Consider the following 25,184-nt stretch of genomic DNA (forward strand, 5'->3'; position numbering starts at 1 on the left):
ATCATGTCGCAACCAACAGGACTCTTCAGTGTGCGCCGGCCGCGCGAAACCCTAGGATCTATACAAAACTTCTCAGGTATACCGCAGCCTGCATCTGCTATGAAGGGGACTTCCTCGAGTCAGGATATGAGGGCGCCATATACGGGTTCTCATGTTCGTTCGATGTCGATCCAGAACCTACAGCGTCCTATGGCCCAGCCGAACTTCCATCGTTCATCCTCAGGCGCCGATATGACTTCGATCGGACAGTCCAATGTACGAAGATCTACCATGAATCCCTTTGCCGGCAGCGCTTCAGTCTCGGCTCATAGACAGAGCTTAGCACCGAACCAGCTCTTTGGCTCAACCACTCCTGCATCAGCTAGCGTACAACGACGAAGCAGTATCTACTCGCGACCTTCGGCTGCTGGTCCACTTGGGTCGCATACCTTCTTCGCACAGCAAGCGCCGGTAAAGAGGCAGGATCCTAGACCACTTAGCAAGGCAAACAGGGAAAGAATGTCGCAAGAGCTGCATGATTATCTGATTCAGAACAGTTTCGAAGTGGAAATGAAGCATACTCTCCGTCCGACCTCGACCACTACCTCTCCAACTCAGCAAGATTTCAACCTTATGTTCCAGTGGCTGTACAAGAGAATTGATCCGAGCTATAAATTCCAGAAGAATATCGACGTTGACCTACCACAGCTGATCAAACAGCTGAGATACCCCTACGGCACCGACATCTCGAAATCGAGCATATCTCCAATTACTCCCCAGCATTGGCCGAAATTCCTGTTAATATTCCATTGGATGATGCAGTTAGCACAAATGCTGGACAACTTTACAAGAGGAGCATACGACGACGCATGCACCGAGGCTGGAATCGATGTCACAGGGGATCGCATTGTTTTCCGTTTTCTATTCTCTGCATACCAGGATTGGTTGCAGGTTTCACCTGACGAGGACGATGAAGCAGCCGATCGTGCTCTGGAGCCACATCGACAGGCAATGTCTGAGGAGTTCTCGAGAATTAATGCACAATACGAGGGAGACCTCAAGACGCTGGAAGAGGAGAACAAGAAACTCAGAGCGCAAATCGAGGAGATTGAGCGCGAGATGCCAGATATGGATAAGTTGGACAGGCATTTCAAGATCCTGGAAGATGACAAGAAGAAATTTGAGGACTATAACAACAATGTTGAGGCAAAGATCGAGAAGTACAACTCAAGATTGAAAATTCTAGAGACAGAGACCTCCAAGACAGAGGCGGATCTCGAACAAGTCGAACAGGACAGACAGTCTCTGCAGGAGCAAGTTGACCGGCAAGGCATAAACATCCAGGATATCGATCGCATGAATACAGAAAGAGAGCGACTTGTGAAAAGTCGCGATGATGCTGCTGTTGCTCTTGACCAAGTCAACAAGGCAGTTCTCGAGAAAGAGGTCCAGACTGCTCGAAAGTTACAGGAGCTCGAAGCAGTCGTGAAGCGATACAACACTCTTGGCTACCAGGTCTCCATCATTCCGGCTACAGCAGCCTATGCTAAAGGCCAAGACCACGAGCTTGTCTTGCAGCTCACAGAACATACACCGAGCTTTGCACCATCCACACCGAAGCCTTCGCGCCGTTCCCACAACGAAGAACAGGCAGACCGTCTGCTAGCAGGTCAATTGACTGGATACCAACCACATACTCTCCTTCCACCACACTTGGCGGATCTTCGAGGGACAATCCGTACCTCACTCTTATCGTTACGTAAATCAATAAATGAGCGTCGACGTCTAGCTACTGACCATGCGCTCAGCGACAGAGATCTAATTGATTCTGTCCTGGAGGTGCTTCACGAGAAGCAATCTGAGATTGAGAACCTCAGCTATAAGATCAACAATCAACGAGATTTGTATAATCAGCTCAAAGAGGATCACAAGACCATCAACTTACAAGCACAAACAAAACGCGAAAAGACAGAGAAGGAGTTATCCAGGATGCGTGATGGCCTAGAAAAAGGAGTCCTGGAACTCGAGCAGCAGGAGATGGAAGTTCAAATCGTATGGGAGGGCATGACTCAAGAAGCTGATCGCGTGAGAGACGAGCTACACGGTGGTGTCGAAAGGATACTTGAAGATGTTGTGAAGTTCAAACTCCATGTGAAAGAAGGTCTCGAAGTTTTTGAAGGCTGGGCCATGAAAGAGGTCGAAGAAGAGCTTGAAGAGGATAATGCTGCTTACGCTGATGAAGAGGGAGCGTATGAATGATTGTATGGCTATACAAACAAAGAGATATTGCAACGAAGTTATGAACCCGGAGTGAGTACTGGTACTTTAGCACATTGGCTTGAGCGATAGTGATCCGCACGTTGGTCTCTGAGATACCCTCTATTCAAGCATTGACTACATTGATGGATATAGTTTGCATGGAAAATTTGACCCTGTTCTTCAGTATCCAGTTTGCACATGCATGAAATCGTCGATTAGCGTTTATTCTTGGACGCTCACAACTGCAGCGTGGCTACTTGAGTAGGATATCCTGTACCTGAGCCCGAATAATGGCAGGTGCACCACTCGTGACTGACTTCCGAACATCGGCGACCTTTTGAGATTGCTACTGCAACATGCTTGCGAAACAGTGACTCTGCAAGTCTGGGCTGCTCTTGCCTGGAAAGGGTCAATGCCTGGGTGCCAAAAACCCTGCGAAAAGTACGTGCATGCGTGTACTCCAAGTCGTATTCGGGTACTGCATCTGGTGCCAGCATCAGATATCTGCACGGTCCATGCAGATTGTAACTTCGTCAAGCCTGTCAGGTTCTCTATCTACAACCATTCGCTACTGCTAGTGTGTCAGCATCACGAACATCTCCGCAACCAGCAAGATTAATCGATTACTCCAGGGCTTGTAACCGAGGGAAATGCCTGTTTGCTCGCGAAAAAGTGGACTGGTGGAGAAAGAGTACCCTCCATTGGCTGTTCTTCTTGCTTGTCCACATCCCAGGCGGAAAATGTTCTGGAAAGCCCAGGAATGGCACCCCCACATCGAAGATAGTTTTGCTTCATTGGTTCAGATGCTGAGTAATGATTGACCGCTATACTGTTAGAGGAATAACTCTGTTCTTGAGAGGGCGTGGTACCATTTTGGAGTCATCAACTTCTCCCATGGTGAGCCTCGTCAAGCATGTTGAGCCAAAGAGATTCGATATACCTGAAGTAGATTTCTTCTGGAAGGCTGGAAAGTCTTGCTTCTTCTACTTATTGGTCTTGTCCGGGTAAAAGAGATTTGGCGCCCTGTGCTCGACATTGACGCCTTGTGTCACGCTTACTATCGGCACTGGCATGAGCCGCAACTATGGACAACTACTTTGATTTTGACCAAGCAACTATCCCGCCCTTTGACCTGGGCGAGGATCTGTCCTCAATGCTTGGAGACACCACTCAGACGGAGAGTAATGAGTGCTTCGATGCTCTCTTCTTCGACAAATCAGCAACTCTTCCTGCTCAGAAAACAGCTGAATCAGGTACCGTCACTCTGAAACTGATCAACGACCGGGAAGTTGAAGCCGTGAGATGGGAGAACGATTTTGAGACTGATTATCCAATGTTCAAGGCCAAGACACCCTGCACATTGTGCGCTCGTATGGGCATGGACTGCTATCTGGCATCCAGAGGTATGCTGATCACTGGCTGTACACCATGCCTATCACTCTACCGTGAGTGCAGCTTTACACACGCAAAAATGCCAGATGGGTATATATCCACCTTCCCTGGCATTGCTGAGGACGAACAGGTCTGCCATGGACCAATGACACAGAGAAGGACTGCTATGAACTCCTTCACTGCCGATAACGTCCGAGGTCGCAAATCTGGTGCTCGCTTCCATCGCGATGCAGTGAAGATACTGAAGAAGTGGTTGTCAGAGCATTCAGATCATCCATATCCAAATGAAAGAGAACGAGACGAGCTAAAGCAACTTACTGGCCTCAAGCGCAGCCAGATAAGCAATTGGCTTGCCAACGCTCGTCGACGAGGGAAGGTAAGGCCACCATCTGATCCAGCCTCGCCCATCATTGGTGCAATTGATGTGCCTGCACAAACCCTTCTGAATACAGGATACGAGAACCTTGGACCCATGGACAGATGGAAGTGCTCGCCGCCAGAACACGAACCTGCTGCCATGAGTGACATTGCTAGAGCTGTTACGAGTCCCAACTTTCTGCCTGCTGATGTACGACCAACGACATCTCTACAAAACTCCTTACGCAACTCACGCGCATCCTCTCGGAAAGCATCGAGCGAAGACGATTCCTCCGATCTGTCAATAATGTTTCAACCTCCTTCTGAATCGTCCTTGGAGACTAGAGACTCGACCAACTCCTCAATCTCCTTCGCCTCATCTCGATCCCATCGTTCAAAGCAGTCATTCGCCTCGTCCCAAGATCGTCGTCGACGCCGACGTGCTCCACTCCTACATCACAGAACCAATTCTCTAGCGAATAGCCAAGCCTCCAATGGCAAGAAGGAAAGAAATACAAGCACTGCAGGAGGAAAGGAGCGTTTATTTCAATGCACCTTCTGTACAGAGGCCTTCTCCTCGAAGTACGACTGGCAAAGGCATGAGAAGTCCTTACACCTTGCTCTGGAAAGATGGACCTGCTGTCCTATGGGCCCTACACGTATTGATCCCACGACTGGACTTCATCAATGTGTCTTCTGCCCTGAGTTGTCGCCAACTCCATCGCATCTCGAACAGCACAACTTCCAGACATGTAATGAAAAGACAGTAGCCGAGCGGACGTTCTATCGAAAAGACCATCTCAGGCAACACCTGCGGCTGATGCACAATGTCAGGTACGATCCACATATGGACACATGGAAGAGCACAACTTTCGAAATCAAGAGTCGTTGTGGCTTCTGTCCGTCGCTGTTTACTAGCTGGCAATCACGAGCCGATCACCTAGCAGCACATTTCAAGAATGGTGCAGACATGAAGGATTGGGGCGGTGGTCACGGTTTCGAAGGATATGTTGAGCGACTCGTCGAGAACGCAATTCCACCGTACCTCATTGGTTACGAGAGGAGTACAATGAACCCATATCGTGCACGAGAAGTCCGAAAGTCCACATTGTCGAACAGAGAAGTCCAGCTCAGCCCGACAAACACAGGAACGACGCCAAACACAAGTACAGCGACATCAAGCACAAACGACATGTCTGAGGACAACGGGAACGATCACGACTGGTCTCATTGCGAGAAGATTGAGGTTGATCAAATTACGAAAGACAGTAATTGCTGGCACAGACTCGAGGAGGAACTCATTAGATACGTGACTGAGCAGGGCAGCATTGGGATTGTACCGACGGATAAGATGATGCAAGATCATGCACGCGTGATTATCTATGGAGATGCCGATCCATGGGATTGGACAATGGCCGACAATCAGATTTGGCTTGATGCATTCAAGGCTGAGCATGATCTAATGAATAATAGCGGAACGCGCGACTGCGAGTACAGCAACGTTCGTGATGTGCCCGTTACAGCACCCTATGTTATTAAGGGTGGCTTAAAGGTCAAAAATACACGAGTACCATCACATAGCGGCCCGTGTCCTACTGATGGCGGCGTCGGTCACAGGAACTCTACTTTGAGCCTGCCAGGTATTCAAGAAAGAAGTTGCTCACTAGCACGGGCCTCGAGCACTTCGCAACCTGGTAGTTCCCACCACGGCAGTACACCAATCACGCCTCATGAAGATCTCTACAACTTCAATGGACCCCATGGTATCCCCGCTCCAGTAGATGCATCTGCCATGGAGCTTGACTTCGATGCTGTGGACTTTAGCCAGCTGGACCTAGGCGCTTTCGGAGAGATGGACTTTGACGACGGCCTCTCTTCCTCAGTCCCTGTTGCGCATACTGGGTCAGGAATGCACACAAATGCTCCATACATTCCAGCCAGTACACAGCCCAGTGGACCGATTAGCTTTGACCTAGGTTTCACCATGACACACAACACGACGCAGAGCCAGAAGCCAATGCCTGCTTCGGTCAATCCATTCGATAGCTTGGACAACGCTCCGGAAATGAGTTTGGAGGACTTCGATCAGTTGACTGGTTATGTGGGCGGTTTCAGGTAGATATTCAGCTGAAGCATGTTACTACGGGCAAAGGAAGAGCATAATTTGTTCACAACTGTCAATTGTCTGGTATCACGTTTCTGGGAGAGCAAAGCAGCAACAGCATGCGTATTGATAACTTTGAACCTCTATAAACTAATACCAGTCGCAGTTTGCGAGTCTTGCCAGTTTTATTCATAGACAAGCTAAACCTCGACTCGTCCTTTTACTTCTCAACGCTCGTATTACCTTGAATATGACTCAACACATACGTAGTAATAACAAGTCTTTGTCACTCAATCCACGTCTATCTCGATAACCATCTTTGAATGTGGTTATCGCTGTGGTTCTCCGAAGACTTGAATCTTTACAGAATACCCTTGAACGTGAAGTGCCAAACAAAGTAGCCGGTAAGTGGCCGTTTAGACCGCCTCATATACAGCCGAACGAATCACAACTCGTATACATGGGAGCGACAATTGAGCGACTACAACTCTCTGCAGTGCGGTATTTGCCTATTAGCATCGTTCCGAAAGACAAATTGAATCAGAGATTGCGAGAGCAGAAATGAACTATTTTCTCACCAAAGCTATATTGTTTCAAAAGAAGGAAGTAATAGGCAGAACGACCTGCCGAATTTCTAAACCACCGTGCTCTATCAATTCATAAATCTCGTGTAATTACGTAGTGGTAATAGTAACTATCGCTCAGAAAAAAACGTCAAGTATTGACCAGAATTAATCCTCCAGAAATCTGTCTAATCTGTCTATTTCTTCGTCTTCTTCATCTTCTCCATGACCTTCTGAATGGGTCCTTTGAGAGGATTCTTACCTCTAAATCTCAAGTAAGTGGCAAGGTAAACCACAAAATAATTGAACATGATGAACAACCAGAAAATACCGAAATCTCTCCATCTATTAGTGTAGAACACGGAGAAGCCACGTCCGAACTCGTCACCGTTGGCGTATTGGCAGAATTCGCAGATTCCGTCTAGGCCGACTTGGACGTAGCCGCCGGACTGAGAGATGAATTGCTGAGTATAGCTTTGGCAGGTTTGGCCGGGCGGTGCTGTGAATCGTGCGTATTCGTTGGTGTTGCAGATAACGGGTTGGTCGTGGATGGCGACGCCGAGGAAGGCTTCGAGGAGGTAGTGGAACGGTGATGCCCAGTACATCCAGCTGCGCCAGAAGTAGGGGAGTTGTTGTGGTGGTACAACGACACCACAGAAGGAGACGACGAAGAGGAAGAACAGAGGAACCTAGGTAATGTTAGTGAGTTTATCAATGGAGAAATCGTGTAGAACGCTTACCAAGAGTGATGCCAGAAGCTCGTTTGGCGAGAAAGCAGCAATTGCTTGCCCGAAGCCGGTGTAGTAGAGCTCGAACAGCAGCATCAGCAAAAAGGTAAATCCAGATGCAAAGCCAGATGTCCGGTAGCCCATAGGGCCCCACCACCAACAACAGAAGTAAATGCCACCAGCAAGGAGACGATAAGGTATCTCGACAACAACAGCACCAGTGACCCAGGCGAACCAGCTGTAAATCTTGGCCTTCTCTTCTCGGGATTCAAAGATGTTTCGGCTGTGGAGGAAGACTGGCTGAAGCTGTTGAATCAAAGGTGGTGATATCGTGAGGGTCATGAACACCGAGAACAGTCTACTCTGGAAATCAATTGAGGCGTAGCCAAGGTCTGTAAAATTGTAAGTCTGTGTAAAGATAGGGAAAGCTTGGTGGAGGGAGACTCACGATAAAAGGTAAATGTGTTGAAGAGACCTGTCATAACGTGCCTGTCGGAGGTTAGCCACTGCAAATACACTCCCAAGGGGAAACAAACTTACAGCATAAAGATACCGACAATGTAGTTTGGAGTTCGCCAGAATGAGGTGAAGGCTCTCTTGGTAACCGCGATAGTCTGGGTCATAAGTGGCATGGCGAATTCTCTGTCGTCCTTGACGTTCTTGCTGTGCTCGACATTCTTACGCTTCTCAATGATTTCTTCGATGTCTTTTGTCTGTTGCTTGTAGCGATCACTCTCCAACCACTTGTCACCCCAGTCAGGTCCATTGTACTCTGGGTCTCCAGCACCAATGGCCTCGAGCATATATTCCGCAGGATTGGCATCAGGTGGACACTTGTCAGCACCATTCTTCTCGAAGTATTCGCGAAGATATTTACTGTCTTTGCCGAGCTCTCCAGCGTACACGACTCGTCCGCCAGATTTCAGAAGAATGAGGTCGTCAAAGTGCTCGAAGAGCACAGCTGACGGTTGATGTATAGTACACAAGACCGCTTGTCCCGCATCAGCAAGTTTCCGTAAGAATCGTACAACGTTGAAAGCTGCGCCAGAATCGAGGCCTGAGGTAGGTTCGTCGAGGAAGAACAGAAGTTCAGGCTTGGAAGCTAACTCGACACCAATAGTCAAGCGTTTCCGCTGTTCTACAGTGAGACCTTCACCAACAATCCCTATGGTCGCACCTGCAATGTCTCTCATCTCGAGAAGGTCGATAATGGTCTCGCAATAGGCATGCTTCTCTTCGACAGAGACCTCACGTGGTTGTCGCAGGAGAGCAGAAAACTGGAGGGCCTCGCGAACTGTCGCTGTAGGCTCATGTACATCCATTTGCTCAGCGAAACCAGTAGCTCGTTGAAAGCTCTTCGGTAGTGGCCGTCCGTCAACAAGCATATCACCACTGATCGTACCGAAGCTGATTCGTTGCGCCAGAGTATTGAGTAGGGTTGTCTTTCCAGCACCTGAGGCACCCATAAGAGCAGTGAGTTTTCCTGGTTGTACCAGACCTTGAACTTTCTGTAACAATTTACGTTCACCTCCTTCGTACGGAATGGTGTAGTTGACATCCTGAAAGGTGAATATCGTCTCGTTCTTCGCAATCTTCTGCATAGCTTCGTCGTCTTCTTTGTCTTTGCTCGGAGACTCAGTATCGGAAGAGGTTTGCTTCTCAGTGGCAGCCTTTTCGTCCAAATTCTCTTCATCTGGCGAGCCTTTACGTCCACCAGTCTCGATAGCTGTTTCGAGCTTAGTAGGTACCTGACCTCGTTTGTAGATGGTCAGAGCTGCTCCGCCAGCATTGGGTTTCATTCTCTCAAAACCAACGCACGTAATGACAAGGAAAAAGAAGAAGAAGGCCCAGAGAATGCCGAAATTGCGCCAGAGGTGCGCACGAGTATATGAGAATGCCGCTAGAATGTATTGTGCACCGTCCACAGTTGTCGATCCTGGCACAGAACCAGCTAGAGCACAAGATTGGTACTGGGGTGCCACTCCTGGTCCGTTGACGGGCACAAGGTAAGGCGGTACACATTCCATTTGAAGATTGTAGAACTCGTTGGACATGAGCATTTCGAAACCGTACTGAATCCAGTTAATCCATCGCAGCCAGGAGAACCATGGATGCATTTGTGCTGGAGGAATGAGATAGCCTGTATAAACGACCAGGATTTGGATTGCCACTCCCGTAAATTTTGTAGCGTCGTCAAGTGTTTTACACACAGCAGATATCGCACGGAAGAAAGCGTAGGTGACCATAGTAACAAGCCATAATGTCAGGACCGAAATGAAGAACTGTGACGCCGTAGCTGACAGACCTGCCATCCAATAAATAATAATATCGAACAACAGGACTTGAATCAGAACCAGAGGTACATCGACGAGAGTTTGTGCCAACGCGTAGGCGGAGGGTCTGTAGAACTGGAAGGTCTTATGCTTAAGCAGGATCGGCTTGGATTCGAAGGCTGCTGTCTGCTCAGCTAGGGCAAGAAGCGCGTTGAACAACAAGATGAAGAAGAGTACACCTCCACGGGTGAATGCTCCATTAGTGTTGTTAGGAAGCTGAAAAAAGAGTGAGCCGACGATGAGACCTTGGAAGACAATGCCACCCCATTTGCCGACAGTCGATGCTTTGTCACCAATAGTAACGAGTAGTTGGCGCTTAGCACAAGCCATAACCTGTGCAGGGAAGGACACCGTATAGTTTTTCTGCTTGTTCTTCTTGGATCTTTGATCTATGCGTTCTCGTCTCTGAGCCTCGAGATGCGACTCGAACTCACTGATATCGTCAAGATTCTTACGATAAGCGTCGCTCTTCCTGTAGATCGCTGCAAAATCCTGTGAAGATCTAGGTATACGATCTTCCCAGCCCTTACGGATGCTTCTCTCGTGCTCATCCGTAACTGATGTCAAGAAATCGGCTGTCGTCCAACGGCCCGGACACTCGAAACCCAGGTCCATGAAATATTGTTTCGCATCGTCAGAAGAGCCGAAGTACAGACATTGACCCTCATCGATAAGCAATACTTTGTCAACCAAGTTGTAGAGTGACTCTCCAGCCTGATACAGCGAGACAGCCGTCGAAATTTGAGCCATGTTAGTCATACTACGCAAAGACTGAACGTACTCGACAGCAGTGCTAGCGTCGAGTCCCTTGGAGGAATTGTCCCATCCTTGAACTGAGGCTCTCGTAATCATTGCCTCTGCGATAGAAACACGCTTGCGCTCACCACCTGACACTCCTCGGACGTACTCGTTGCCGACTTTCGTTCCCAGAGTATGCTCGATCCACAACAGCTTGGTTGCAACTCGCAAAAATTCGTTGGCATAGTCGGCTTTGCTTTCGCCTTCTAAACGGGACTCTTTTCCTGGTGTTCTTGTTTGCAGTGCAAATCTGAGAGTCCGCTTGACCGACAACGTAGCGTAATGTAGGTCGTCCTCGGGGTTGTAGATAACTTCACCTCTGAAATCTTTGGCCATACGCTTTGAATCAGTGCCACCGTAGGTACGTTCTCCTTGAACAGCCTCGAACCCAGCGGTCTGATTACAAAAGGTCTTGAGAAAGGTTGAACAGCCCGATCCTGGACGTCCGAGAACGAGTAGCATCTCTCCTGGTCGCACACACCCATCAAAGTTGGACAACAGTTCACGGACTGGTGGCTTTCCGATAGCCGCTTTCGGTCCTTTGGTGACCAGGTTCCTGAGGAAGCGAGGTGGACCAAGGAAGATGTCACTAATTGTGGGTTGTAGACTTGCTCCCAATCCAGCACCCTTCACAGTGAGCTCTCTCCAGACGACTCCTGAATGACGGGTTTTCTCTTCTTCACTATGTTCTTGTCTTTCTTTACCGAACATGCGTGACATGAGCTTCTCCACCTCGTTCCGCTCCTCATCTGCATCGACATCCGAAGCAGCAGTTCTACGTTGTGACAGAACACGAAAGAGATCTTCTTCTGTGACAATACTCTTCCTCTGCGATAGACCCGGTCGCTGCTGGTCGCTCTTTGACTTGGCACTCTTGATGGGCATAAAGTCGCCCTGCATGGGATGGTCTTCATCGTCAGATGACGCACTGGAGGTGGACGCCGTACTGTGTCGACGTGCTGTTTCTAGTAATGGCGACCCGTCTACGGCTTTTGTCTTGCTGGGGCCAGATTTCGATGTTAGTGTATCTGATGAAGATCTTCCTTCTGGCGACGGGCTGTGTCCTTCATTCGAAATGGATATTGGTACGACTGCACCTGTAGTGTTTGATGTGGTCGATCTAGCAGCTGGAGATTCTGAAGGAGCGCTGACCTGATTTTGCAAATCCTCCTCATAGTCTGTTCTCTGGTCTGCCGCATTGAGGTTATGGTTTGAAGAGCCTGCCTGGGGTGTGATGTACGTTGTCCGGCCATGACCTGAATCATACGGTGTTTCCGTAACTTCGTCGTGGAAAGTTTCGTGGTCCTTGTGAAGAAGGCCAACGGGGCTATTAATTGCTTCGGTAGACGCGTCTTGTTGGTCGAGCGAGGGTTGAGAGTGACCAGTGAGGCTGCTTCCTGTCCCAGCAAGAGTGAAACGTTGTTGAAGTCTACTTTCCTCCATGCTGATCAGCTATTCTGGATCAGTAGAGTACGACGACAAAGAGAGGTATGAGAGCAGGTGTTCAAATAAGTGCCATGTTGCAACGCATACCAACGTCCTAACAAAACGGGATAACCAAAGACGACGTCAAACTTTTAACTAATATGAGCACAAGTGTAAGGCGAGCCGTAAAATCAGCATTAAACTTTTAGAAGCGTCAAGCAAGACCTTTCAAGACACCACAACCCAACAACATGCTGCTCCATTGCTATCGTTTCGTTCAGATTTCACCACGCGTTAGTGCGGCCACGAGATGCGATCATCGAATCGTGGACGAAGCGGAAGTGTTGGCACCGACTGAGAGTTGCCCTTTTCCTGGTCAGCGCATAGTTTCTAAAGGGCACGTTGGTTCGAGAAGTTCACATGTCTTAGTGAAAGTCATGACGACGTTAAAGCCGGGTGCGGATGAGATACGGCTCGAGTTCTAACCGAAATCCGACAAGATCAGGACTAGTAGTGCAGTGCTTCTCCCCTGCAAGCTAGCGGCCATAAGCATCCTAGTCCTCGAGACCGGAATTAATGGCACTGCAACATGAGCTTTGAAGATTGCGTTCAAGCATGTGGACATGGTGGGAAGATTTCGTTAGCGTTTCCAAGAGGTTAGAAGTTATTCTTCGGGGCTGTATGGACTGGTCTACTGTGAGAACACAACATCATTCACTCGGAAAATACAATCGCGTTTCAATGCACTTTCTACGTCAGTGATGGATCGCAGGTCTTGGCAAGTGCTAAACACTATCCAATGTGCGGCAAGCACGGCTCACGACGAAGACAGTGACTGCCGTAATCAGGAGTCCCAGTATGGCATGTATCTATATGTAGAACACATGGTATGAGTAATTTGGGCTTTATTGAATAAGTCAGGCTGCTGACACAAAGTTTATGTATTGAATCATGTCTGGTGGTTCTTCCATTGAGCACATATGAAAACTGGATACGTTCTACAACTTTGATGGTCTTTTGGCAGATGTATCTCCGTCTCCATCCGGACACTGCACACGTGGTGGCAGGCCTGGTTCCAGGTCAACAGATATTGTGCGATGTGAGGCCAATGGCGAATACGGTAGCACACTTGTGCGGTTGTGCTCGTTAGTGATTAATATCTGCAATGCTGCATTACGATGTCTCTGACCCTCTCGAGACTCTTTCGGTTTTCTCTGATGGGTAGACACTTGGCGGTTGATTTGAGCAATCTCTGCTGCATCAGCGATGATGGTACTGGATCGTGATAGTCGGTCTTCTTCAAGCGGCTTACTAGCCTTCTGGGCTGGGATGGATGTGCGGACCACAGCAGGTAAGGGCTTTGCAACGTCGAAATAACCAACATTGGGTGTCTTCTCGACGTTGGGTTCGACCCTGGTCACATTCTGCGGAAGGACTCTCGGGGATGCGAACTCCACATCCATGATGCTCTTCCTCTTCGCCCCACTCAACGCCTTTCTTCTCCTCCTATGCACGACAATCGTGAAGACGATAATTCCGACTATTGCCAAGATTACTGCGAAAACAATTCCCAGGATAGCTGGCGTTGACAGCCCATGATCTTTATCGGATGTCAAGGACCCTCCTGTGCCGCTGAGAACTATTCCGCTCGTAGATGCCGTGTTTGCGGCTGATGAACTCGAGCCTGTTGGTAAGGTGATGCTTGCTACAGCTATGCCTGATCCTTGTATCGAATATATAATAGACTGTGTTGTTTGAGGCTTGCCCGCTGCAGAGACGATACCATACTCTGAAGAGGTAGCCGTGGCTTGAGCTGAGATTGATGTGATGAAGGACAGTAGGAAGGTACTGCAAGCCAGCTGCAACTGCTTGAAAACCATGTTCAAGAGAATGTGATTGAAAGAAATAAACGCAGAGACGAACTGTGCTATTGGTACATCGCAAGACTCGTGCTTCAAAAATGCAAGAATGATATAGTGGTCTGAAATGCTGCAAGTCCACTGCCTTACCTCTTCGAAGCAGAAACAAGTCATTTAGTCTACATATCAAATGAACAACGTTCGGTATCTTCCAGAGATCACAATCGTAGATCCAAGTCGATCAGCCTCCTTTCTGCCGGGGACGATTAGATAGCTGTTCTGTCGCAACAGCGACAGGAACGAACCAGTAGACGACAGTATCACGCGGCCAACCACTGCCAGCAGGAACTCCAGCGAGCGACCACGTTTGGCAACTCAAATGCTGCTCAAACAGTAGGGTGAGCGCTATTGAAACTGCTACCGGTCGATCTGCTGATCGCAATCAAATGACGTAGAAATAGTGGTATCTTTGCGAGTTCGTGTGCAATGTCATCTCGTTTCAGACTAACAAAGGCGGCACGCTGCCATGGATGACCAGCATCATGAAGGACAAGGATCGGTAAAGGGATTCGAGACCATGATGCAGAGTGAAACCGCGATAAGTACAGTAGTATCGTGCATCAAAACTTTTCGGGAGATATTCAGGAACAACTCCAAATGGGTGTAAGATTTGTGGGGCTCATAGCCTTTGCTGATCCACAGATTAGCGAGTGCTGTCATACAAAGTTATTTGTCAGTCCAAGTTTATGTGAAATGTTCGAAGCGTTGAAAAATACGTGAATACTATGCCACGTACAGCTGGAGTAGACATTTGCGACCGCAGCTTTCTCAGCTGATGAAGGTCATGAGGTAGCTTGTGTCTGAAGTCTACAAAACATGTTTGAAATCATGCATGAGATCGCTAAACTACCATCAACCAACCAACGCCATCGCTATAGGAACCGACATGCTAAACAATATATCACCAGACATCACCTCAGTAGCCTCCCAGCGTCCGAGAATGTTAACGAGTTGGGGTCACCCACTTCATGAAGCACAAGGTGTGAAGAGTTGTCGATTCGCGTATCTTGGAGTGCCTGAACCAGCGATACACCATGGCCTGGTGACCTTGGTCTTTCTCTGATCGCGTGTTCGGGCAAAAGCAAATTCGAAGAGCGATAGCCTGAACTTGTCGATGAATCGTCTGGACGCTGGGCAGTGGTAGGAGATCCTAGAAGTCCCCCAATGTCCGCGATGAAGTTTTGACCTGACCGTGAAAGTCGCCTCGTATGTTGTCCCGCAGAGGCTTGCTCTGACGATGTTACGTTCACTAACCCACCCACGTCGAAGAAGCTCATCTTCCTATAGGGCGTTTCCGGTACCTCTGCAGGACTAGAAGGCTCATCTTTGTAAGGCTCTAGTTTTCGCATCTTGAAATCAGTTGACATATCACTATCTGAAGATGCATCAGAATCCCTTCTTTGATGCCTATGCGGCGTAGATGCCTTGCGGAAAGTCCATGCTGGATCGAGCAGTCCTCGGCCATGAGGATTGATAGTGGGCTCAGGGGTTGAAATTTCGTGGTGTGGAGTGTTGGCTGGTTCTGCCATAGGCGCCAAGCGTGCCGTTCCATTCATTACGAGCTCATGTCTGAGATCTGCCGAGAGGCCGACTCCGAAATCTCGTACCAGGTCTTCGTCGCTGCCCCAGTGCCTCTGCGCTATAGATGGCTTAATCTGCCTTGTTGCAGGTCTGGTCAGCATGTTATCTTCAGTACCGTCGCCGTCACTCTCGCCGATAGATCCGCCTCGATATTTGACCTTCCTAACACCTTTGTCCCGCAGAAAACTCCCTATTACAATGACATTGGCTACACAAGTCGCTGCCAGGATCTCGATCGATGCGAGCAGAGACCGGAACTGCTGGCTATAGTCTCTGGAGGCTGTACTGGGAATGCGATATGCTGTTATGCCGATGAGAAACAATGAAAGAAGGAACAAAAACACCATCGATACTTTCTTCGTCATGGGCATTCTTGACATGATGACCAATGGTATTGGGAAGACGATTAAGACCACGTCAGTAATGATGTCGCAAGTTGCCATTGTGATAAGTTGAATCCTGCCTGTTCGGCAAGATGGTCCAGGATCAGGGACGACCTGCCAGTAATGGCTAAAAGGCCTGCATTCTACCAATGTTGAAATAACCACTGCAACGAAAGAAAGTCCGAGGAAGGTGTATATTGCACGAGCGCCACGTTCGTAGAGTCTTGTCCAACTTGTAGCGATAATCTTTTGCACAAATTCCAGGACTGTGACTTTTGCCATCCAGATGTACAAAGCGTAGAAAATGCGACTGGCGAGAACCAACCGACTGCCCATCGATCTGTGGTAGATGTTTCTATCTGTCAATCCGACGATGGTAGTGTTATTAGTTCCCCAAAGAAGTACTGGGTGAACACAAGCCATCCTGATCAATAACGGTATAATGCTGGACAACATAACTTTGTCTTCTCTGAATAGTCGTTCTGTTCGAATCCATCGCCCAAACACTCTGATGAGGATCACAACGAGGGAGAATATCGTGCAAAACCAGGATACGATCAGAGTAGGATTCACGTGCAGCCTGCTCTGCATCGCTGGTGGACTATGCCCAGCGCGCAGGTGTAGTCGTGACATAACGAGATTCTTGCTTTACTGGTAGGAATTATGTAATTGTTCCAAGGACAAGCACGGTCCATTATCTGCGCTCTCTGAGTTGATTTGCATGTTCCGCTTACGACGTGGGTCGGTGTTGCGTTCTCTGGTTGTGGACCTGCTCGTGATGGTTACTCGAGGTCAATGTGATCGGAAGTTGGAACCATATGTCGGTATGCGAATGTTCGAGGAAAGAGCAGCAAGGAAGTGATTGCGACGGTTAACTTGTATGTGAGATAGCAGGTGAGTAAATAGCGCATCGACAAGGTGATCGCGATTGCAAAAGTGCATGAACTGATAGCGGAACTGGCCAGCTCCGCTTTCACATCCATGGGTCAGAACCATTTGGGTGCATTGAGGCGATTGCTGGCTCGGCACTTTGAAGGTAGGAACCATAATGATACTTCTTGGGAATAGTGTTATCTTCTACGCAAGCATTCGTCGAATAGCAACATTCAACACGTTCATGGTGGAGCTAATTAGACTCAGCTCGAGACCCGACAATGGAATCATGGTACTCGAGTAGGTCCACACAGTGGACCCTACCACAATCGATTCATCGATGTGAATAACGCGAATTTCAAAAGCAATATTGCTTGATCGTGCGGTGCAATCTGACAGGAGAGAATTAGTGGCTGGGATGCGCAGCCATGTAGCTCGTGTAACAAACACGATGCTATTAGGAGAAGCAAGTCTGACTTCGCACAATTTATCGTAGATTCGCTCCGCCATGGAATCTGTGTTCACGTCGCGGGCACAACTGAGATCGCGGTTCTGTGAGAGGTGACGATTGTGATGTATCAATCAACAGAGCTCGTCTTGGTCGACGACTGCTTACTTCATGGTTCCATAGTATAGAAGAATGCGAATATACTGGTACGCTCATCAGCCCGAATGTGCCAACAGATTTAGAGCCTCCGTACAGCTCCTTGAAATTTCCAAGCAACAACAACATGTCAACTTCAGAACAAATTCCCGACATCTCGCCTGCTGCCATAATTTCCTAGTCTTCTTACACTTCTCTTTGCGAGTTGTGTTCTGGCCCTGCACCATTGCCGGTCTGTGCATCTTTGGGTCCGGCTGGTTGTCCAAGCGCGTATTTTGACGAAGAATGAACAAGGTGCAGGTGACTCGAAGGCAGGAGTGCGTCACCAGAGTAGACAGAAGACGACCGTAACATTCTCGATTGTCGCGGCGCCTGCAACGTGCGTTAGTGTCAGGTCGGCCACGAGTTAATCAACCTACGTATAGACTGTTGGAAGGCAAATGTGTATCAACGACGTCTTGAGACTCATCATTGACTATATGCTCGTCCCCTGAACTGGCATAGCCTTTGTCTGTGTGTCCTTGTACCACAGCGCTTTCCACGTTGTCAAGACGTATCACTGGTGGGTTCCTGGTAGGAGAAGATCTTGTCGGTAAATTGCTTCCTTGTGAGGTCTCCTTCGATCGCTTATCTAGCAGGTCCTGGTAAGGATTATCGTTGGCATAGGTAAGAAACTCTTCCGCTGAAACTTCTCCACTCTGCTCCTGTATGTTAGTTCAAAGTTCGACTGCGCAAATCGCAGGGTTACTTGCATGATGAGGGTGTACAGTGCCTCCTCCGCTGCTGCTGTCCAGACCCACAGAAGTCCATCCGACATCTCGTTGAATTCTTCTTTCTTCGATAAAATCTCGATACCATCCTCGCCTGTAATCTTCGTTGTAAGCTGTCTGCCATATTTCGGCGTTGGTCCGCCAGCGAACTCCCTCCATGTACTTGTCTTGGTCAGGGTTCCGCCTGTTAGGGTTCCAAGCCTTGTTGTCCTGATCTTCGTCGGCGTCGGCGCGAACTCTACGGCAGAGGCGAGATAGCGCAGCGATGAGAATGACCAGTACCACAGCGCCTGCTATGCAAATCACTATGACTACTGGAGGAGCGATTTGTGGGCTGTGAACTTCGCGCGTGTTCGCCATGGTAGATTGAGACTTGCGGAGAATGAAAGGATGAGTCGCGCGATTTGAGAAATAAGAGACAAGTTCGAGGAAAGCAATTTGCGGGTGCTGTAACGATGTACTTTCGGAAAGGAAACATACATATCATAGTGTCGGACCTGTTTGTAAGTGTTTGAAGGACCCTCAACAACTGCTTGTTTCACTGCATCTTTACGATTGATACGAGATCTGATCGAATCCCCACACACATTAACAACCCTTCACTAAATTTCCATCAGTGATTAGCCACGAACACCACGTTTCTCTTGACCTCTCAAGAAGAACAGTTCTTTATGAAAGTCAGTATGGTCTAGGTCAGTTCGATTGCAAGATAGAGTTTCGTACCTGTACTGCTTCGCTATAACATTCTGCGAACACATAACGGACCACAACGATGTCTTCGATGAGCTGGTACTATGCCCAGTTGGTCATCTGCTTGGGTGGTGTAACTGGCTGAGAGTCAACACAGGCAAAAACTTCGTTGTCCAGCTATAGAATGTTTTCAATCGTCATTTGAGCGCTTCGCTCGAGTTAGAACTGCTCTCGGCCTTTTGCCTCAAGTTGAGAGTGTGTAAGGTTGTTCAAGCTCAGTATCACCCCGAATAAAGAGCTGGTTGTTTAGCTTCACCTGTATACGAGTATCACTTCTACTGTCGCAGGATGAGTTAATCAACTGAGCGACTGGGACTTCCATGGAACTCCATGATCGTTTGCGTCCTAAATTTTAAACAACAGAGGTCTGTGATTCTTCGGTGACGAAGGGATGCTTGAGGCACTTCAAACTCAACATGTGGTTATCCATCTAGATGTTTGCAAACTCCATATGCTAAGATGAGCGAAACTTGTGGCTTACGGCTCGTGATAAGCCCAGATTCAAACAGAGTATGAATTGTTTGTCCATTCTATGAACGCAACCAAGGGGGAAGGAGCAATTGGCGAGACATAAATTGAGGGATTATGCGAAAGTTGTCTTGAAGAGCTTGGCATTCCGAGCCCGCCATGACTCGTCTGATACGTCCTTTCTAACCCTCTCCCTTTCCGCCAGATGGTTCCAGTCGTGAGAGCTACGGTACACCATCTGTTCAGACTACTCATCGTGGTCAGCGAGAGATTTAGCTGTCGCTAGAGAACTGAAACTCTAAGAACCCTGAACATGATAATTCCGCCTGCACAAGATGAAATGCAACAGCAGACAATATTTCGGATCGCTGTTTGAGGCCTGTCGCTCGTGAAGTTTGTTACAAAGGAGCCTACCACACAAGTTTACTCCGGCGTTCAGTCTTGTGCGAAGCTCAGCTACCTGAATCAACAGCAAGTGTAGAGCTATCTGCGACTAATTCTATCCAAATTCAGGTTCTCAGACACTGATTGTCTTGACGCATAGCACACTCGTCACCACTACATGCTCCTTCCTGCAGGCGTCCTTCATCGAGGGTTCTTTGCTTTTTAGAGTGCTACAAAGCGGTCTTCGGTACCCTATTACTCTTAGGGGTTCACAGGTGGTACGAAGGAAGTTCGAAGTGTTGGCATCGTTGTTCGCACGTCAAGATATGAGAATCTCAGCTTCATGTTGCGGCGAGTGCGGCTGTAGCGAGGCCGAGCTGCGGTCCTTTCTTCCTCGTGCACCATAATCGTCGCCATATCACATATAGCAATTCATGATGTGTCCAGTAATCTGAGTTCAGCTCTTTAGACAAGGCACTCACCCTACCTGTGTGGGTGAGTGTCAAGGGAATCTTAAAAAAGGAAAACCTCAAACGAAATGGGAAAGTCGAGCAAGATAACGCAGAACGTCAAGAAGGGTGTAGAAGCTGTGTAATGAAGTTCATTAACTAAGGTCAACGTCGTGATGTGCCACCGAAACCAGTCGACTCATATCGACTACTAGAGAAACTAGGTTCTGAAGACCTTGAGTTACTCGGCCCAGCTCCATCACCATCACCAAAGAAGCTTCCTCCTCCTCCATACCTGGATGGTGGCGATCTGGTCCCAGTTTGTGTTCGATTCTGATTGCGACCAAGAGCATAACCTAAACCAGCTCCTGTCAACCCAGCGGTCCAAGGTCCAGGTCTCCAACCTCCGGCATTCCTCGACGAGCCTGCAGTACCATAGCTCCTAGTGCCGGATGTGTTATACTTACCTGGATTGTTGAAGCTGTGAGAGTCATATGGCGGCGGAGGGTCATCATTGCCACCATCATCGCCTCCACCTCCGCCTCCATACCGTGGTGCTTGTCCAGCATTGCCGCCGAGTCGTGGAGGGTTCCTCTGACATTGTTGGACCAGTCGAGCAACGATAATGAAAAGAACGCTGGTAAAGATGACGAAGAAGACAACCCGTGCGAACCCAGTCATTTGACCCTCTGAATCAGAATTTCCTGGCGACGGGTTGTGCCGTCCGTACTTTTCTTCACCTTTCTCCGTCAAAAGAAGTCTGTAATTAACCCCACAGCTGCCCTTTAGAACGTAAGGGTCGTCACTGGATGCATAACCTTCGCATGCGACTTCAGTGCCTCCCAGTTTGAACTCTTCTGGCAAGTTCGCCTTGCATGCCCACTGAATATTCTCTGCATCATAATCTGCGCCTTCATTTTGACATCGCATAACATCCACCGTGTAGAATTTGCAAATTTCTTGAGGACCAACGCAGTTTAGCTGTGGAACAGCGGAAACACGTCTTGATGTAGTCATCTTTCCAGCTCGAAGGGTGAGGGACTCGACGTTCGACAACAAGATTGCGTTTTTGGGGACATTGTTCGGGGTTGTGACTTTTCCAGCCGACACGGAACGAGTGATCAGCAAGCTGAGGAGAGTGATCAGGGCAGTGAACAAGGAGAGTTCCATATTGGCAGTAAGCACTTCACTCGATCAGATGTTCTCTATCGTGGAATTGTGGGAGTTATTAAGTAAGTCAAAACGATATTAATATGTGGCTGAAAAGGTCGTCATGAGAACCAGGCCTGGCTTTCGACATGTCGAGAGTCAGCAAACGTGGTAGGAGTTTCGTTTGAACAAGTGTCCTCAGAAGACCATTGCCTGTTGCCTGGAACCAAAAACAGGACGAAGTTTCGAGGCATGTGACGCAAGAACTTAGACATGTACTCAGCGGAGTGCAGAGAGTTACAGTGTCGTGTATTTGAAAATGTTTCAGTGGTGAGGACTTTAGTGGCCTAATGGCCTGGAAATGGCTACTCTGTTCTCCAACTCGGAGTCTGGAGTAAGTAGCCGCTAGTAACTCTCATGTATTCGGTATACAACCTCTGCCCATGAGCTGGACACTTCTAGGGGATCTCGAGGCGTCTACGCATGAGATGTGGCCCCTAACTATACACATAGTAGGGGACCGCTAGGCAATTACACCTGAGCAATTACAGTACGCGTTCGAAACAGCGGCCAACGTTAACACATCCAACGCGTTTAGTGAACACGTCCGTCTGGGAGTGTCATCTTAATCCAAAAGTACCTACATGCACACTTTCTTCGCGATCCGATCGTTGCGTGTCAAGCCTCTAGGTAACTCTTCCTGTGTCTTCTCGCTGTCTGCTGCGAGGCACTCAAGCAGAACACTGCATCGACGTTCCAATACTCTATACACAAGCCACCCGGCTTTCAATTCTTTCTGGTCACGAGCCAATCACATTGGTCAGCAACAGACTTACTTATCAAACCTCACCATGGCTGGAATCATCGACTTGACCAGTGACAGCGACGACGAACATCCGAGACGGTCAGTACCTGATATTGGGGTCGAGGACGAGGATGATGAGGATCTTAAACTAGCAATTGCAATGTCACTACAAGATCAGGCGATTTCAACGCCTTCCGCTTTCACCCTACTAGAGCAAGCAGGCCTGAAACCCTCGACTGAGGTAGTCACACCAGCAAGTAACGGAGGCCTACTTGGGCTCGATCGCAAAGCAATGGAAGCAGATCGTTTGGCGCGTCTCAAACGTAAGCGTGTCAGTGAAGATGGAAGCTTCAACATACCAGCTGCTCCTAAAATCACCACGTCGATAGTCACCCCGAAGCCGGTCTCACCACCACCAATACGGAGACAACGTCGTGCGAGTCCAGCTGATAACATCGAAAGTTCCCAATCACTGTCCGAAAACCCTTTCTCATTTGCTAAGCCAAAAGTCCTACTCACATCGACTCCTTCGAGGCACTCGGCTACTGCACTGACGGCAGTCTCATTTCGCGATCTTGTGGCTCCACCTTCACCAAATTTGACGCTCAAATCTGCCCTTTTGTCCTCATTCATTGCTGATTTCGATTGGCTTCTACCTCACTTTGATACCAGGAGCACTTCTTTCGTGTTCGTACTACATGCATTCAGCGCTCAACATCGCCAAGAACTACAAGCCGATTTTGCAGGAGTTCCGAATGTGCGACTGGTAGTGCCCCAGTGTCTGGGTGGAGGAGGCAATATGCATAGCAAACTCATACTATTGTTCTTCAAATCGACTGACAGTGAAAAAGGTGAGATATGTAGGTTGGTGGTTTCATCTGCAAACCTGATTCCTGCAGATTGGGGTGCAGGAAGGGTTATGGAGAACGTTGCCTATATCGTTGACTTGCCAGAAAGCCAACGCGTTTTAATTAAAACAGAGGAACAACGTCAGCCAGAGTTTGCAAGTGAACTCAAGAAGCAGCTACGAGCGATGGAGGTACCGGACAATGTCCTTCAGAAGCTTGAGCATTTCGACTTTGCTGCAACTAAGGATATGAGGTTTGTGGCCTCGATTAGTCAGTCGCAGGCTCTGAGTGCGACAATCAAAGAAGTGAATCAGCCTGGGATCGTAACCGACAACTCTTTTGGCGCAAATCGTGTCAAGTCTGGAGCAAATGCAATATCAGCTGCGCAGCAATCTTCTCTGAGCACACTTGACCGATCAATCGATCTGGCACGAACGGGCTTGTTGTCTCTATCGGATGCCATCTATTCCTTAGGATTATCAATTTCGTCAACGGATCCTTCGTACCCACCGCAACTGGATTTTATCACTTCCTCACTCGGCAACCTGAGCCATCCCTTCGTCCGTCAACTGTACGAAGCGGCGTGTGGCACTCTGGACGTCGCAAAGATTGCAGCCAGCAGGGCGAGGACGAAGACAAGTACCAAAGCCTTAGGAACCGTGAACGATAACATAGGACTAGATGTCACAGTCAGGAAGAATCTGCGAATTTACTTCCCAACTGATCAAACAGTGCAAGCGTCTGCGGGTGGCGCTGCATCAGCAAGCACGATTTGTTTTCAGAAGAAGTGGTGGGAGACAAACGAACTCATTCAAGAATGCTTACATGATTGCATAGGAGGGAAAGGAGATGGGATACTGATACATAGCAAGGTATGTGTCGCGTTGTTTTAATTTCCTGTTTTCACGCCAAAGTCGCGCTCCCCTCGTTTAAAGCGTTCTTCACTTTGTCACTCCTAGCACGATTCGACATTCAACACTCAATTCGGCACTTGCGCTGGTTATGTAGCAAGGTTTTCGGTCCATCACAAGCTGCCGAGGTTTTCTGAGGTCGAACGACGATATCTTGTCTGCCCATCAGAGTATTGACAAGTTCGTGTGAACAACGTTTGAGCAATGGCTACACAAGCATCAAGCTTCTTCAGCACAATGGTGGCACGTCTGCTTCAGGTCTTGTGAAGCTCCGGACGAAAATTTTGGGTGACTCAACCACAATCCAAAATGTGTCATCGTGGGGTTTCAACAGACTTCTGCGGGCTGGAAGCGCTTGGACATCACAGGCCACTCTTGCCAAATCACGATCCGTGGTAGTAGTTGCAATATGTTGGTGTCTGCTGGGCAGCCATGCTTTCGCGTCACTCTACGAGTGGACGGCTGTATATCATGTCATGCAGATACTCGTCACCAGGTGCAGAAACGGTGTGACCACTGCCACATAGGCAAGCAATGCTCCGCGTACAGGCTCGATCACTCGCATTGACACAATACTGCAATGTGAGAGTCCATGTTGTAATTATCTAACTTGGTGTCTCTACGATCAGATCAATACACAAGCTCGGAAGCCTGAACGTCTGGTCACTGTCAATGCAATCAAGCGATCGACCTTGGCGGCTAACTTGAAAAATGCAGATTTTATACGTTCGCTTCGCTGAACCGAAGCTCGTCAAGTCTGAAGACGGCATGGAGAAAACATACATCGGATGGTCGTATATGGGCTCAGCGAACCTGAGTGAGAGTGCTTGGTAAGTGCAATTGTTCTCTTTCTATGCGTCTCGCCGGTCGTCGCGCCGACTCTTCCCATCCTGAGAATTTGCAGGCATGACAACTGCCAGGGTAGTGAGAGCCCTAACGAGGCTATGCGCAGTGAGACCGTAATACTAGAATGACCAGTATGCGCGATCAATATGCATGTGCCAAGAAGCTCAGCAATGGAGGCTCGGCGGATCAATCCTTTGCTCCGCGCTCGGTCCTTTATCGGTCTTGGACAGCAGTCAGCCAAGCACACCGGTGCTCAGAAGGCCGGGTAACGGACGTGCTTGCGCGGCCAATACTGGGTGCACTGGACGACGCAGCTACTTCTTCGTCCTGATTTGTTAGATGCGTGGTGACTATCGACAGTATTGAGTCTCGACCTTCTCGGCATGCCGATCATGTGATTAAGTGCCGAGACGGAACGATCCACTAACAAGTCTACTGTACATAGGGGCAGGATAACCACCGAAACTAAATCGAAACAGCCGAAAATGACGTGTCGGAACTGGGAA

At 48.6% G+C, this 25,184-nt stretch overlaps 7 protein-coding genes across 7 annotated transcripts; 3 read left to right on the forward strand and 4 right to left on the reverse strand.

Moving 5' to 3' along the window:
- Positions 1 to 3: 3 nt before the first annotated feature.
- On the forward strand, positions 4 to 2,238 carry NDC80 (kinetochore-associated Ndc80 complex subunit ndc80; the record flags this gene model as incomplete). The annotated part of the gene is made up of 1 exon (XM_064902428.1): positions 4 to 2,238. The coding sequence occupies one exon, from the start codon at positions 4 to 6 to the stop codon at positions 2,236 to 2,238; it is 2,235 nt and encodes a 744-aa protein (XP_064751402.1).
- Positions 2,239 to 3,322: 1,084 nt separating this feature from the next.
- LTR64_008114 (uncharacterized protein) lies at positions 3,323 to 6,106 on the forward strand (the record flags this gene model as incomplete). Its single annotated transcript, XM_064902429.1, has 2 exons — positions 3,323 to 3,641; positions 3,717 to 6,106. 2 exons carry the CDS (start codon positions 3,323 to 3,325, stop codon positions 6,104 to 6,106), a joined length of 2,709 nt encoding a protein of 902 aa, XP_064751403.1.
- Positions 6,107 to 6,851: 745 nt separating this feature from the next.
- Positions 6,852 to 11,956, reverse strand: SNQ2_3 (ATP-binding cassette transporter snq2; the record flags this gene model as incomplete). The annotated part of the gene is made up of 4 exons (XM_064902430.1): positions 6,852 to 7,343; positions 7,395 to 7,774; positions 7,831 to 7,871; positions 7,923 to 11,956. 4 exons carry the CDS (start codon positions 11,954 to 11,956, stop codon positions 6,852 to 6,854), a joined length of 4,947 nt encoding a protein of 1,648 aa, XP_064751404.1.
- A 980-nt stretch (positions 11,957 to 12,936) lies between these two features.
- LTR64_008116 (uncharacterized protein) lies at positions 12,937 to 13,818 on the reverse strand (the record flags this gene model as incomplete). Its single annotated transcript, XM_064902431.1, has 1 exon — positions 12,937 to 13,818. The coding sequence occupies one exon, from the start codon at positions 13,816 to 13,818 to the stop codon at positions 12,937 to 12,939; it is 882 nt and encodes a 293-aa protein (XP_064751405.1).
- Positions 13,819 to 14,768: 950 nt separating this feature from the next.
- On the reverse strand, positions 14,769 to 15,881 carry LTR64_008117 (uncharacterized protein; the record flags this gene model as incomplete). The annotated part of the gene is made up of 1 exon (XM_064902432.1): positions 14,769 to 15,881. One exon carries the CDS (start codon positions 15,879 to 15,881, stop codon positions 14,769 to 14,771), a length of 1,113 nt encoding a protein of 370 aa, XP_064751406.1.
- Positions 15,882 to 20,284: 4,403 nt separating this feature from the next.
- Positions 20,285 to 21,289, reverse strand: LTR64_008118 (uncharacterized protein; the record flags this gene model as incomplete). Its single annotated transcript, XM_064902433.1, has 1 exon — positions 20,285 to 21,289. The coding sequence occupies one exon, from the start codon at positions 21,287 to 21,289 to the stop codon at positions 20,285 to 20,287; it is 1,005 nt and encodes a 334-aa protein (XP_064751407.1).
- Positions 21,290 to 22,119: 830 nt separating this feature from the next.
- LTR64_008119 (uncharacterized protein) lies at positions 22,120 to 23,814 on the forward strand (the record flags this gene model as incomplete). The annotated part of the gene is made up of 2 exons (XM_064902434.1): positions 22,120 to 22,924; positions 22,973 to 23,814. 2 exons carry the CDS (start codon positions 22,120 to 22,122, stop codon positions 23,812 to 23,814), a joined length of 1,647 nt encoding a protein of 548 aa, XP_064751408.1.
- Between the last annotated feature and the right edge of the window lie 1,370 nt (positions 23,815 to 25,184).

This window comes from Lithohypha guttulata (assembly GCF_036872675.1).
Source record: "Lithohypha guttulata strain CCFEE 5908 chromosome Unknown scaffold_7, whole genome shotgun sequence".
Lineage (NCBI taxonomy): Eukaryota > Fungi > Ascomycota > Eurotiomycetes > Chaetothyriales > Trichomeriaceae > Lithohypha > Lithohypha guttulata.